Source organism: Neopsephotus bourkii, unplaced genomic scaffold (assembly GCF_033783945.1).
Source record: "Neopsephotus bourkii isolate Nb327-2 ecotype Australia unplaced genomic scaffold, CSIRO-AGI_Nbou_v1 NB_1279, whole genome shotgun sequence".
In the NCBI taxonomy this organism is placed as follows: Eukaryota; Metazoa; Chordata; class Aves; order Psittaciformes; family Psittacidae; genus Neopsephotus; species Neopsephotus bourkii.
In genome coordinates, this window is record NW_026901764.1 from 1,971,387 (window position 1) to 1,986,803 (window position 15,417).

A 15,417-nucleotide genomic window follows, 5' to 3' on the forward strand; every position below is an offset into this window, starting at 1 on the left:
TTAATTTTTTTTCCCCATTTTTTTTCCCCTAGAGTTTTTACGTTTTCATTAATTTACAGCCACAGAGCGTTGGTCAGCCCGAGAAGAGGCGGCTCGGCACGAGGGTAGCTGTGTGCGAGGACAGGGACGAGGGACAGGACACCCCATAGCCCCCGAACCCCCCGAGGTGAGCTCCGGCACCACTTCGGAGCCCCGCTGCCCTGGGTTGTTGAGGGGAGTCACTATCTTCCGAGTGTATGTCAGCGAGATCACTCCTGCCAGGACCACGGAAGGAAGGGAAATCTGGCGGGTGAAGGCAAAGCGCTTCCATGCGGGGTAGATCCGAGGTGGCTTTCGCCATCGGGGACCCGAAGGGAGCGAACATCCCAGTGAGAGCCTCCACTGCCCGCCGCCAGACGGGTGTGGCCTAGGGGACCGGCCGTGCCCCGTTCTGGGAGCTGGCCCCCGGGAAGTGCCGAAACGCAGCTCCCGGTAGGCCGGCAGGGCTGGCCGTGGGACTAGGCGAAACAACCCTAACAACGGCTCCCTTTGCGGCACCGGCCTCCCTCTCCTTTCCTGTAAAGTGGCAATGAATACAACATGTATTTCAGTAAGCCCTCACCTTTCTGATTACTACCAGACCCTCCAGTAAGCGATACTACAGCTGCCACTCCACACTACCACATGCCTGCTGGGACGAGGGCAGAGATGCATGTGGGGTCCCGGGGCTGGGGAGCAAGAGTAAGCAGCGGCGTGTGCGCTTCGGCTCGGCGGAGCGGGGACTGCTGGAGCGGGCCGGGCCTCCCCTGCGGAAGGACGGGGGGGAAGGCATGCGTTACGCACGGATTTGGGATTTTAAGGATCACAACCGGATTTCGGATCCCCCTTGGGGAGGGGAGACCCACCTTGCCCCACCCCCACCGCTCCCACCTGCGAGTCGCACCTACCGGAGGGGAAATTCGCGTTCCCTTACCCCCCCCCCCCACTTCCCCCCCCCCCCCCCCCGAGTTAACAGCCCCATTTCGGAGCGAAGCGTCTAATCCTCGTTAACTACTTGTAAAAACACCAGTAGCGATTAATTCCAGCAGTATCACAATAGACTTCCACCTGAAGTTTTGCTGAAGTGAAGAGACCGTGAAGGCTTCACGAACCCAAGGCTGAGGATAATGCATTTGCCTTCGGAACGAGTTTTCACAGCGGGGACGAACACGCGTGGCCCACTCCGGCTCTACCAGCATGTATTGTGCACCGGCAAGCACCTAGATCTCCACCCCGGACATCCCTCCCTCCCTGCCCTGCTGTCCAACATGATGGAGCCAGGAATTAACCATATTAAGGGGAAAGCAGCCCTACTATCACAGACATTTATTAACCGGCATTTCTCCCGCAGCTACATGATTTCACCGCTTGTTATTTTCTTTTCTCTTTTTAAGGATGAACTGGATTAAAATCTGGGAAAAGAGAAACGGAAATAGAGGGGAAGAGAAATGAAAGGAGAGAGAGAAAGAAAAAGAGAGAGAGAAAGAAAAAGAGAGAGAGAAAGAAAAAGAGAGAGAAAGAAAGAGAGAAAGAAAAAGAAAGAAAGAAAGAAAGAGAAAGAAAGAAAGAAAGAAAGAAAGAAAGAAAGAAAGAAAGAAAGAAAGAAAGAAAGAAAGAAAGAAAGAAAGAAAGAAAGAAAGAAAGAAAGAAAGAAAGAAAGAAAGAAAGAAAGAAAGAAAGAAAGAAAGAAAGAAAGAAAGAAAGAAAGAAAGAGAGAGAGAAAGAAAGAAAGAAAAAGAAAGAAAGAAAGAAAGAAAGAAAGAGAGAAAAGAAAGAAAAAGAGAGAAAGAAAGAAAGAAAGAAAGAGAAAGAAAGAGAGAAAGAGAGAAAGAGAGAAAGAGAGAAAGAGAGAAAAAGAAAGAAAGAAAAGAGAGAAAAGAGAGAAAAGAAAGAAAAGAAAGAAAAGAAAGAAAAGAAAGAAAAGAAAGAAAAGAAAGAAAGAAAGAAAGAAAGAAAGAAAGAAAGAAAGAAAGAAAGAAAGAAAGAAAGAAAGAAAGAAAGAAAGAAAGAAAGAAAGAAAGAAAGAAAGAAAGAAAGAAAGAAAGGGCGAGCAAGAAGGAAGGAAGGAAAAACAGCAAGAAAGAGAAAGAAATAAAAGGGGAAGAAAGGGAAGAAAAGGTGGACGCAGGCCAAGGAGAGCCGGCCCCTCGCTCCGTGGCTGCCCTGCGAGGCCGCTCCCGGCGGCGGCTGCGGCCGCAGCGATGCCCTTGTCCTGGCTGGAGTTCTCCCGGCATCGCCCTCCTCAGGGCGGGGGACAGCGGGGAGCGTCCCCGGTTCCCCGCAGCAGGCACTGACGGGGCCAGGGGGCGGCTGGTGCCGCTGCTCCGCTCCGCCACCCCTCCCGTGCTCAGATGAACGCACCCGCTGCCCGTCGAGCTTGGCTATGTCCCTGCCAGGCGTCTATCTGCAACATAACGGAACAAACAGCGCAGGATTTGGGGGCTGGGGCACTTTCACCCCAGGCTATGGCGTCCCTTAGGGGCGAGCCTCACGGCGGCTCCGGAAGGAGCAGCCAGCAGGTCTCGACAGAGCCCGGTCCCCCCGGCGGGCACCTAGGTCCCGGCGCCGGCAGCAGAGCTGCTCTGGGGGCAGGAGCTGAGGCCCGACTGGTGGGTCTGCCTCGGGCAAAAGGTGAAACAACCGCCCGCAAAGAAATTAGGGTGGGGGTTTGGGGGGCAGCATGGCCCAGCTAATATCTGGAACAGTGCTTTGAGTGATGCCACCAAAGAGAGGCTTTTCCCTGTCTTTCAAAAGGAAAGCAGAAGTATCTTCCAGAACAACTATAATCTCACCTATTTTCCATGCGGTTTTGATACTTCAGAAATACCAGGAGATCTATACTTATTCTCAGAGAGAATCATTTGCTAACCGACTAGAAGAAAATGTGGTTTCTATTGTATTTTTAAGGTTTCATTTACTTGAAAATTTTCAATAGTTTGGGTTTTTTTTCCCCCACAGAAGAATATTTTTATGTCCCCCAATATTACTCATCCGACTAACAAGCCCTTATTTAACAACGTGGAAATCAAGCTGGCATTGTGGCTCACCACCACGTTTTCTAAGTCACAAAAAGCTTCATTCTTCCCATTTTAAAGTACAGCAACTTTCGATTTATATCTCAAGCATATTTCTCGTATTTAAGCCAGTGAAAAAACCCTCCAAACCCCAAATGCTGTTATTGTTATTTGTTACAATATAATAGCCAAAATGGATTTGTTAGATTTTGCTCAATGGTTAAACAAAGGGGTAGGATGGGGAAACATTGCTTACAGCTGGACCTGTAATGAGATGCAGTCTAAGATTTAGATTCCCTGGAAAATAAGGAGGTTTGGGGGATGATGATAATGATAATATTAGTAATTATTACTATTATTATTCCAGCTATTCCTCACAAATTTCATGTTTCAGTGAGACAAATCAACCTCGCTGTATTTGTTTACCATGAAAATCTCCTTAAACTAACTGAGATATTTCTCAGCTGAAGCTATTTGTAAGGGAATACGATCACCTTGATTCAAAATCTCACAATCTGCACGGCATGTGAAAAGTAAGCCTGAGAGCAGCTCAGAGCTAGAGCTATGAGGCCAGCTTCAGACCTGGCTGGTTTCAGTAAGCAGAGATACACGCTAAATGGAGGGCCAGCACTGCTCCTTTGCTGTATCACAAGCAGAAGTATTTTATGCTAAATTGATCAACGTAGTTGAATATGTCTAGTATGAATCTACGTATCCCCCATGGCAGAAACTGTATTTTGCTAATGCAGTTGTCACATTTCTTCCAAAGATCTCAATTTCTGCATGCTCCCAGATAAAATACTGTATAAAATAAGTTGCAGGGTCTTCTAGCTTTTATAAAAGTGAGACACCAAATTTAAATATCCTTCAGAAACATTAGAAATCATAGCCATGAAAGATCCATCGCTTCCTAGAACCATCTGTAACATGAAGGGAACACTTGTGATGTTTCTGTGAAGGTCTTGCACAAACTGACAACTGACAGGGAGCCACCTCTGATGTGGTTTAAATGAGCAGAGCTTAATACAAAGAGTAACGTTTTCTTTGGCAATATAATATGCTAAGAAAATTAACTAACTTCCAGTGAGGTGTGATATATTCTCTAGACTAGTAGAGCAGCCAGGGACACTACCAAACGTCTGTAACACAGGGAAAAGGACCACTAAGCTCAGGAGGATTTAAGTGCACACAAAGAGCGCTAACAGAGTTACACAAACCATTCTCCTACACTTCTATTTCCAGTGAATATTAGACACTCAGTATCATGTCCATAAACATATCCACAACCTATTAATATCAAAAGCACTGTTTATGCTTAAGCCTGCAGGTCAGAGATGATTAATAACCATTCCTCTGAATGACGTTCACATTCATATTTAAATATTGGCTTCTTCAGCAGTTGTTCAATTTTCACTGACACACAGAACACAGGGATATGGGAAAGAGACTGGACTGTGCCAGTCATGGATGTGAGCAAGAGAGCTGCAACAGCACCTTCCCTCGCAATTCACATAGACTACTCCCCTAAGTAAAGGCTTTTGGCACTAGGTGTTAATATACAATAGCACACAGAGGAACTTGTAGTTCACACACCTCTCAAATTCCCATTCACCAGGGTTTTGCCTGTTTGCACAACCAGCAGTCTTGGCCAGTTGGAACAGTTCACTCCAGTGAAATCACTCACTGAAGTAAGATTACAACTGAAAATCCACATTAACCACGTAACTACACCCATATTATTCAGTCTGTAGTATCTGTCTGCACACAGGCAGCTGCCTCTTCCATCATCATTTGCAAAAGGCCGCATATACGAAGTGTTACACACAATTAGCTACTTTGGGATGCTACCCCCAAGCAGACCTGACTCCCTGTGAACACTAATCTGAGCTACAAAAGAAGAGCATTAAGGTAAGAAGCAACAGTATTGCCATATGCAGCCGTGATCCACCGTATTTTAATAATGTATTTTTACAGTGCAAGGAAAAAATAATGGAGGCTTACTCTTTTTTGTTCTTTGAAGCATAAATGCAGACAGAACCTCACTTTTGAGAGTAAGATGGTCTTCTGGGGTTCTCTGCCAGCCATATTACTATTGAGCCTGATTTTAAAACTGTGCTTCCAAAATGCTGTCTCAACCCAGACAAAAATGAATTAGATGCAAACTACTGGCCACTCTAGGAAATTCAGGCCATGGCTCTAACTTGCAGGGATGCATGACTCAGTACCCACTGCTGTTGGCTATTTTTTTTATCATTCAGCTTTGTGGTACGTTTCTAATGATTGAAAATATGGGAGTAACTTCTATGTCACATTTCGCATGGTGAAAGAATACAAAAGTACCTCTGTATGCAGGCCTTTGAACCAACCAAAACTAGTAACTGGGGTTTATATTCTTCCCATGCATTTATGGAATACTCAAATGTTTTCTACCAAACCTTCCAAAACCACTAATAACCTGCCATTAAGCAAATGAAGACTGTACGATTATTTAACACTTGTGGGCTAGTGATGCAGAAATTAATCTCATTTCTTCCCTGCAGCTGCAGCATTTACCAGAGACACTTTCAAAGGAGAGTATAGAAATGAGAACTTGTGCAGTGTGGCACTGAAGGTACATGACATGTTAAAAACATAATGGTGCTTTAAGAAATTGAGTTCTTGAGCACAAGAAGGGCAACATGAAAGTGAAGTTGTGATGTGGCAGTGATTGTCCCAACACATTCCCATACATTATAAATGGCAGCAGTTCCCCAACAGTAGCATATACTGAGATCTATCAGCTAACTAAGCAGTTAGCTGCAGTGAGAACCTCTCTCAAGCAGAGATGGTGGCCACTCTCCCAGACAAGATGGAAAAACAAGAGTAAGGCATGTGCCTACCACCCAGGCTCTGTTGACAAACTGGGTTGTGCCCTCCTGTCTGCTTTTTCCTCCCTCTTGGAGCAATAGCATGGATGTGGGGCAGACAAGCCCAAACCATGAACTTGACAGTCAATCTAATCTTCCAGTTTGGAGCCCGGTGTGCTCCGCTGAGGCAGAGCAATAGGGGATTACTCCCACAGAAAAAAAATAATAATAACAATTAAGATCTTTTGGTACAACAGGAAACTACAGATCTTTCAGACTTCACGTAGCCTGTGATCTCACAGAAGGCACAAAAATCACAGTCAGGCCTTCATTTACTTTCCTGGTGCTTCCATTTCTTGGCTGTAGCTGCTTGTGCCCCAGACTGTGTAACACAGAGAAATGTTGTACAGCAAAAAACCAAACCAAAACAAAGAAACCCCAAATAAGACAAAACAAGGAAAAAAAAGCCACCAGCTTGTATTTCCCATGCTTTTCCCCACGGTGTAGTGGCATACCCTGCCTTCTCCGCTTTCCCACAGAGTGCCCCAAAGCACTGTTTTCTTCTGCAAGATGTGTGGATAGTGTAACTGAGGCGTACCCCTCCAGCTGCCTATCTCTGCTTTTTTAAGCAATTAGAAAACACAAGTGTTCTGACTGAAATAGCTACAGTAATAAAACACCACCAGTCACACAGATTTTCTCTTTTTTGTATTTTTTTTACTGAAACTCGAGCAAAGTTTGGCTTTGGACAAGCAATCTGTACACTCCAAGGAACCCAAAATACAAATGTAATACTGGGATTCTACAGTAGCCAGAGATGGATACAACGCATGACTTTTTTTCTGACTGGTACTGTGATATGGATCCAGACTAATGCTCCTGAAACCAGTGAAGTTTCCCAAAATTTGCATAAGCAGAGAAGGGTTTGGCATATGATCAGACTGTCCATTTTAATTTGGCTCTGAAATATTTGAAAATATATGGCTAGGAACCTGATATGTAATATGAGCATTCAGTTGTGAGTAAGCCTGAAAATCCTGTTTAGGCCTGTTATCTTCAACTTTTTGTGATGTGCCAACCTCTAAACATTTTAAAGTTGACCCTCATGTAACAAATTGAAGCTTCTGATGATCGATTTGCTTTTCCTACTTACCTTTTGCAGATCCTTTAGTAGTCCATGGATCCCAGTTGAAACCATTGGTTTAGTCAAAATGGCAAATACTGTTTATAGAAAAAAAGGCAAGAATAAAACTATGTTGGGGAAAGAAAAAAAATATTTGGAAAATACATTTCTTACTGCAATCAGTATTTCAGGGCATAGCTACCTAATTGCAACTGCAGCTCCTGTAAACATACCCATGTTGGTGCGGGCAGCAAACCTGCAATAGCCACTCTCTCAGTGCAGCCAGAAAGCCCACAGGAATAAAGCAATGCAGAACTACTATGCAGCAAGCTCCAGCTGAGCTTTACAGGCCCTCAGAGCTGGTTTCAGCATGCCTACGTGAGATGGAGTCACAGCAGTGACTGCTGGCCTGGCTCATCTGAACCGCAAGGTACTGGCGCTCACCTGATGGAACAGTAATGAGGATATGCATGGTGTGTTTGCAGTAGAAGCACAAACAGGTAATTCATATATTGGTGTATACGATGTACACATGTACATATTCTATAGATTTATTTTTCTCAGAAAACATTGCTGCTGTTTATGTCCATTAATTTACACATATTTATTCTTACTACAGCATCATTTATAATAATACTTCACTTCTATAGCACCTCCTCTTCAAGGATCTCCAATTGCTTAAAAACTTGAATAAATAAAGCCTCACATCTTGCCTGTGAGGTAGGTCAACACTATTATCAAACTTTACAGATGCAGTAACTGAAGAACAGAGAGGTTAAGGCCAAAATTTTCAAAGGTTTGTACCTGAAGTCAACCATCTAAATTCTCATTTAGATGCTTAAACAAAAGTCTCGTGATTTTCTTTGGTGCAGAACATCCACAACTACTGCTGAAGTCAACAGGGGCTAATGGTCAGGCCTGGTTTTAGGAGGCATACACCTTTTACACGGCTAACAAGCAACTCTTAAGTTGGAAAACACTGGTCTAAATACATGAAACACAGTCAGAGCTACAGCTGAACCCAGTAATTTTTCTCCTCAGGGCCTTTACGTTTCGATATACAACTTTAAAAGGCTGGTGCGGATCATTTTAAATAGACGTAAGTGACACAAAAATCATACACTGTTGCCATGAACTGCATCCATTGCAACAGAGTCTGTATAAATACCACTTGGGCTTGTGGGGGATTTCAGGTGCCAGGGGGTTGTTTTTCACAGATTTGTGATGACCAAGACAATGCACAGCACATACCACTTGTGCAGTCATAAAACACATCATACAACTTCACCTGCTGTCTTTACATTTCTACATAGTAAATTCCTTTGTACTCGTGATAAATAGAAGTGGTCAAGTAAAGGTCTATGAAGAGGATACGTGTCTGAGTATCATGCAGACAGCTTGCAAAATACACATACTAAAAGATCACTCATAAAATTCTTGAATTGTTAAGCACAAAAATAATTACCTCATTCCATTACAGTACTGTGTCGAAACACGGAATAAGCAGCATTATCTTATTCCCAATAGAATAGATTATAACAAGTAATTAAGTTAAAAAAATTCAGGCACCAGATGAATTATCCTGCAACACAGAACAGTATCTATATAGAGTGCTCTCCTTAATATACTACAAGACCAGCTGCAGGGCAATGTTTTTCCATTTCGGATTATGAGCATCTCGTTACATTTCAAAGACATCTCTGATGTTCCAGCCTCACAGGACAGAAGCATTTTCTACCGGCCTTTACAGAAAATTGTAACACAGAACAGAAACTTACCAAGAGGGAAAACCACCATCTTATTACAGCTACCTCAAAGGTAAATGTTCAACACACAAATTATGTTACCGCAATCCACTTTTACAGTGATGATGAAAGTCCATATTTTAATGTGGGCTTCTCTCACTGTGCAAAAATTGGAATCAGTGGCCAGTGAAACATTACTCTGTACCACAGGAGTCTCTTAGCTCTATTTTAGAGCTCCATTAATTAAATCATCTTCCATAAATTGTTTTAAGTGTGCAATGTACTGTTTCAGTCTCCCACATTAAATGAGAATTTCAAAGAATTAAATAAGAAAGCTTATTTTAAGCAACCAGCAGAGGGCCCGATGGCCTTCTAATAAAATTATAACAAAACCGTACTCAATACATTGTAGGAAAACTTTGGCTCAGTCTCCTCGAGATAACACATTTCTGTTACAGCTTCTTCTGTATGTACTCGTTAACTTCATAAAAGGGAGAACACAACGCATTTAACACCGTGATCCTGTTCTGCTCCTAATTACAGCGAATCTCTCCAATTATCTTCCAGGTGGGGGCAACAGTAAGCCAGTTTCCTTTTAGTTGCGAACGTGTCCTTCTGCACCAGGGAGCACCCAAACTTCGGTGCGCTCCCAACCGAGGTGGCGAGGGGAGCGGCCGCCAGCCTCGGAGCCCCAGCTCCCCGGGGAGCCCCTTCGAGACACCTTTGCTAGACACGCGTACTGCCCTCCCTCCCTCCCCCCATCGCGGCCCCTCGCCCCTGCAGACCGTCCCCACCACCTGGGACTGTGCCAGAGCCGCGGGGCTGGCCTGGCTCCAAGACACACCGTGTCACCCTTCCCGATGCCTGGCCCCCGCCGCTCCCCGGGCAGGTCCGTTACACCCAGGACAGTCATGACCTGGCCCGTGTCCGAGCTAACACCGATCAGACAAGGGGAACCTGTGAGCAGGGCCGCGACACACCCGCTGCTGCCACACAGGGCCGCCCGGCCGCGTTCTCCCTCGCAGCGGCCCGCCGGTCCCCTTACAGCCGGCTCCGCTCTGCTCGCCTTTCCTAGCTCAGACCCTCATCGCCCGCCGCCGCCCGCCCCGCTCCGCTCCGCCGGTGCTACGTGTCGCTCCTGCGGGCGATCGCCCCCCGGCCCCGCGGGGTGCCGTTGGCTGTCGCCCCGCCGGTCGCCCCCGCCGCCTCGGGCCGGTACTTGAGCCAGCAGATGAGCCATGTGACGACGACAGAGAAAAGGGCGAGGATGCTGGCCACCGACAGGCAGATGGGCCCCACCGGCGACGGCGAGGCCGAGGCGCCGGGCCCGGAGTCGCCACCGTACTGGTTGACGAAGATGAGGCCGGTGAAAAGCAGCACCACCATGGAGAGGAAGGAGACGATGACGCACACGCAGCCGGCGCTCAGCGCTGCCCGTTTGCAGCTCTGGCAGCTCTCGTAGCCGCCGCCTGAGGAGCGCGGCCCGGCCCGGCCAGCGGCGGCGGAGGGCTGCGAGGCGAGGGCGGCCGCCGCCTCCCTGGCGCGGGGCGGGCGGCGGGGCGGCAGCGGCGGCAGGCTGTCCTGGGGAAACGGGTCGCGGGCCCGTAGCTGCGGCGGGCAGGCGGCGGCCAGCTTGGTGTTGACGGGGAGGCCGTGGACGCGGTGGTCGGGCAACGCTGTGCGGTGGCGGCAAAGCGGGCAGGCCAGGGAGCCGCCGGCCGGGCGGCCGGGCCCGGGCGCCGGCTCATCGCTGGAGGGCTGCTGGGCAGCCCGCAGGTGCAGCTGGCTCAGGCACTCCTGGCAGAAGGTGTGCAGGCACTCGAGCAGCTTGGGCGCCCGCCGCTCCAGGTCGAAGTAGTTGTAGCAGATCTTGCACTCGTAGTCCTCGTAGCTGGGGGCGGCCGCCACCGCCTCATCCTCCCGCCGCCCGCCCTGCCCTACGCCGCCCTTGTGCGCCGGCTCTGCCATAACATCTCGCCGGAGCTGGGAACAGAAAGCCGCGGAAAGGCGGGGAGTCCGGAGCCGCGCCACGCCGCGCCTCAAGGCGGGCGCGGAGCCGGGGGTAGCGGCGGCCCCGCCGCCTCCTGGCCGCGCCCGCGGGCTGCGGCACGGGTCGGCGGGAGGCGGGGGGAAGGGAGCGAGGGAGGGCCGGCTGCCGCCTGCCTGCACCGCCCGCCGCGCTGGCGGCTGCCGGGGGCTGCTGGCGGCTGCTGGCGGCTGTCGCGGGCGGGGGGCGGGATCGGCGCCGCCCGCCTCCGGGAGCCGCCGTCGGTGCGGGGACGTTCTCCCGGGGCGGCCCCCCGTGTCCCGGGGCAGCTGGAGGGGCGAGCGGCGCCGCCGCCGGTGCAACCGCGGTGCTCGTAGGTGGGAGATGCCGGGTAGCGTTTTAGTCCTGAATTGCGCTTTTGTCATCGTTCTATTGATTGCACAGTTTATGAGAGTTCCCCAGTGTGATTGTGCGCTGGGATTACAAAACATGCGCTGGGCAGCGAACGCGGTTAATCAAGGGTTACTGTGGCAGGTTAACATCCGTTCAGTGCATTGCTAACGTATTTCTTTTCGGGAAGAACCTTCTGTGCACGGTGATTTTCTTTCATTATGCACAGTGAAAATAAAAGGTATTTTGTTCTGGAAACCAGAGGCAGAAGTAGCCCCTGATGTTTTTATTTATATACCGACATGACTGCAAGATGGAGAACTTTTGCCCAGTTTGATGAAAAGCAATCCAAACAATAAAGTGTTCATAGCTTCTGTCATACGTTAAACAATCAGGTGGATTTCACTAAATCCAGTTCTGCTCTGTCACATTAGGGAAGTCTGGAGTAAATCCATTATCTTCAGCTGTAACACAGGCCATAAAAGTAATTATTTATGTGTAGTTCTGAAAATGCACTTGCAGGTGGGAATGGTTCTAGGCAGGAAAGGCCCATGCTTCAGGCACACTGCATCATGGTGCTAAAGATGCATCTTAGGAGCATCAGCTCTGGGCTGAGCTGTCTCTGCTCAGACATCTTCCCTCCTGCTGTCTGACATGCTGTATCAGGTATGCTTCACTGCAAGTGCAAGGGGAGGCTCCCTCTTCTCAGTATTGGATCCTTCTTCTGTTTGCTAGGACTTTGTTCTTGAGCCCTGAGCATTCTTGCAGATCCAAGCCAAAGAGAAAGTGCTGTTTAGAAAGACTGACCTGTTGGAAAGATGAAAAGGTACATACTGCTGAACTGTGATGGCAGGTCTGAAGATTGTCCACAAGTTGCTGAACAATAAAACTAGCAAAAAGGGAGCTTCCTTAAAGTTTTTCGGCTTAGCATAAACCAAAATAATGGGATAAAGTCAAACAGAGAAGAGTAAGAACGTTCGCTGTACAGGGAGCCAGATCTTTTTTTTGCAATTTATCCTAGGAGATGACTTAAAGTCTGTTAAAAATCTAGGTTCAGTCTCTGAAAAGAAGACAGAAAATGACACTTGCTGTCACTGTCCATAGTGCACAGCTGCTTTGGCATGAGGAGCCAAAAATCACCCCTTTTTGAAAAATGTATGTTTCTGGTAGTTTGGTTCATCTTGCCCCTTTTTCTTTTCTTGCTACTGTTTCCCAGTTAATATCATCTTCCTGTTGAATTAATTAATTGTTCAAAATATATGTCACATTAGCACAGGCACCGCCCTTGTTATAACCAATAACTGATGTTATTGCCACTTTCCTAACTCTACAACTTCCAATTATTTCTCAAAACACGTGGAAGTCCTTAGATCCAAGCAAATCTGAATTAATTTTTCAAGTCCAATTTTCTGACGCACTGTATCAAATGCTTTAATGAGGTCCAGATACATCAGTTGCGTTTCTGGTTCAAACTGCTTTGCCCCTGTCTTTTGTGTTCTGAGTTTCTTATCTGATGTGTATCTGCCTTGAGGTCAACTGAAACTACACCTAATAAGTGTATGAAAGTCAGCATTGGGAAAGCTTCCTGTAATTCTGGCATGAAAACTACACAGAATATAGAAGGCAAAGTTGAGCATAACTGAAAAATAATAAAAAGTAAACATGCTAAATGCGACATTAGGTTAAAATTTACCTTTTTGATAAAACTAAGAAGGAGAAAAACTGTTTTATAGTCACAGAAACTTCTTTGGTCATCATTACCCCTGTGAACACAATGCTGTATAACTAGATCCTGCACAAGCAAGGTTATCTTGTGGATCGCGGGGTCCCTAGAGTACATTGTTTAATAGGACATGTAAGCTGCATGGCCCTTACGCCTGGAGAGATGCTGGGTTTTAGGATGGAAGGGTGCAACTCCTGTTTACCTCTTTGTGTATCTGGAGGCACTTAAGGTTCTGGCCTTACTGTTTAGCTAGCACAGGAGCTCATATTATGACACAGCAAGTCAATTCATGGAGACAATCCAACTTAATGCTCTTTGCTTTATTAGTTTTTCTGCTGGGACAACTCAGCCAAGCAGGGCACTGCCTGGGTGCACGAGGTCTGCAGCCGTGCAGGGAAAAATGCCAATGGCTGTGTGGTAAAGAGAGAAAATGAGGCTGAGACCACAGTGACAGTGATTTATGTACACTTACCTTACTATAGAACAAAGCCGCTAATGATTTCATCCCTTTTGTCTTAATGCAGCATCGTGTCATGTATAATGGGATATTTCAGTCCAGAGCGAGGCTTAAAGGGCTGCTGTGATAACCTGAAGAATAAGCTGTGTTCTTGTATCTGATGGCAGCCTACCTGTGTAGGACAGTGTTCAGCTGTAGCTCTCAGGAGGTTTGCAGTTCACTGGGCAGGGTGTTTGTGCAACACATTCTCCTGCTCCCTGTGACATGGTGACATGGTCCTCCATTGCTTGGACCAGCAGGGCACTTTGCCTGGAGTTAGTGGCTTCTTGGCTGGAGTCCTTTGGTGATTGACCCCATGATTCTTCACATGAAAAGATACTTCCTCAGATTTTTAGGAGTACTGTATTTCAGAAGATCCAGAGATGTTCCCTCTTTTAGTCACTTTAATTACAGTGAGTATTTGTTCTTTGGATTGTCAGCTTGTAGAATTGTTCTTCAGTGGGAAAGATGTATTAGTTATTGTAAAAAAGTCCCAAACCCTGAAATGCAGCTGAGACCTGAGCCGATTCTGAGGGCTGACTTTTGGCTGAACCACTATCAGAGATTTTGGATGTTATTCAGCAGAAACTGTGTTACAAATTCTGAGCAAAAGTGGCAAACGACCTTTACAAAATACACATTTTTCCACTTAAAATAATCATCCTTGTGGCTGATAAGAATTGATTTTCAGTGTTTTAAATATTGGTCCTGATTCTCCCAGTGCAGTGTGCCAGTTTTATGCTGGTGTAAGGCTTGCTCTAAGAAGAGCTGTAACAATGTAGAATGAATGTTTCACCAATGAGGCAAGTCCAAAACCTTGTAGAAGAATCCTTCCTTTTTCTTAAGGGACACGCTGGCAGACATCCCTGTAGTAATATTATTGTGTTTAGCTGTTTTAATTCTTCAGAATGTCCGTGTTGCTGAACAATAGGTTTGTTTAATGAAATTTGACATCTTCCTTTTAATTTACAGATAGGAAGAAAGTTCTCCCTGATGGATGGATAGGATGGGAGTGGATCTGATGCCAGCCCTTTCACAGTAAAAAAGTTAACCCCCCTGTTTTAATCTTATGTTTTCTGTATATGTGAACAATTAAATAGCTTATTTAGGACTGACACTAAGGCCATTGATGTCAAACAGCTCTCTAAGTCCTTGTGGTTTAATATACTGTTTCATTTGACATCAGAAGCTTTCTGACAATATTTTAATATTGGGAGACTTTTACTTTCATAAAAGCCTACTTGTTTCATGACCTTCTGGAGTGCCCTAAGTAACTAAGCCTAGAGCTCATTTGGTAAATGTTTAGAAAAGAGAATTCTCCTGGTTTTCATCCCTCCACTCAAATTTATTTACACAAGTTTTATTCTCCAACCCCATTTCCACTCACTTTTGAGGGCTGACAAAAGCTGTGCATAATTTTTATGCCCTATCATTGCATTGTAGGATGCTGCAACATCATCTTCTTCATGGTAGCATATTTCATATAATGTATTTCTGAATAATTTATTGTTTAAGTGCTTTTTTACCTTTTCTGCCTTGGACCTACCATAAAAGCTATTGCATGTGTGATCTGTTGCATTCAGTACAGAAGGAAATGTTAATTTTCAGTAATATTAGAAGACCATTTCAGGGGGCTGAAAAAGGATTACAATTGTGAGCAATTCCACCTCAGTCATAGCTGTATACAAAATATGTCATTCTCTTAATATACATAATAGGAAAGAAGCAGAGATAGATGCAGAGGTGTGATATTTGGTGCCCCTTTCCTTCCAGAAAACCACTTTTTGCGTTGTAGCTGCTAAATATGGTCCTATTTCAGTCTCAGACAATGTTTCAGGCAATGAGGAATGTGTGAAAGTGTCTTCACTGACCACTCACTTCTGTGGGTGAGGTCTCTGCTTTCTTTTTCCTTTTAGGTTAAGCTTTAAGCTTCTCTCCCTCACACAGTGTTGACCTGCAGCCCCAATCACAGGCACACCTTGTTGGCATCCATCTGATGCCAAATTATGCAACAGGTTTATTTGCAATAAAAAGGCAAGGGATGCAGGCTTAAAGCTGGGGATGACTACATAATT

The 15,417-nt window shown here is 46.2% G+C and overlaps 1 protein-coding gene across 1 annotated transcript; it reads right to left on the minus strand.

The window, feature by feature from the left end:
- Positions 1-7,513: 7,513 nt before the first annotated feature.
- LOC133218577 (RING finger protein 223) lies at positions 7,514-10,847 on the minus strand. The gene has a single exon (XM_061365147.1). It carries the CDS (start codon positions 10,712-10,714, stop codon positions 9,872-9,874), a length of 843 nt encoding a protein of 280 aa, XP_061221131.1. The 5' UTR covers positions 10,715-10,847; the 3' UTR covers positions 7,514-9,871.
- Positions 10,848-15,417: the final 4,570 nt, after the last annotated feature.

Excerpts from the sequence above, each read along its gene's own strand:
- LOC133218577 (XM_061365147.1), bottom strand. The coding sequence starts at position 10,714 with ATGGCAGAGCCGGCGCACAAGGGCGGCGTAGGGCAGGGCGGGCGGCGG.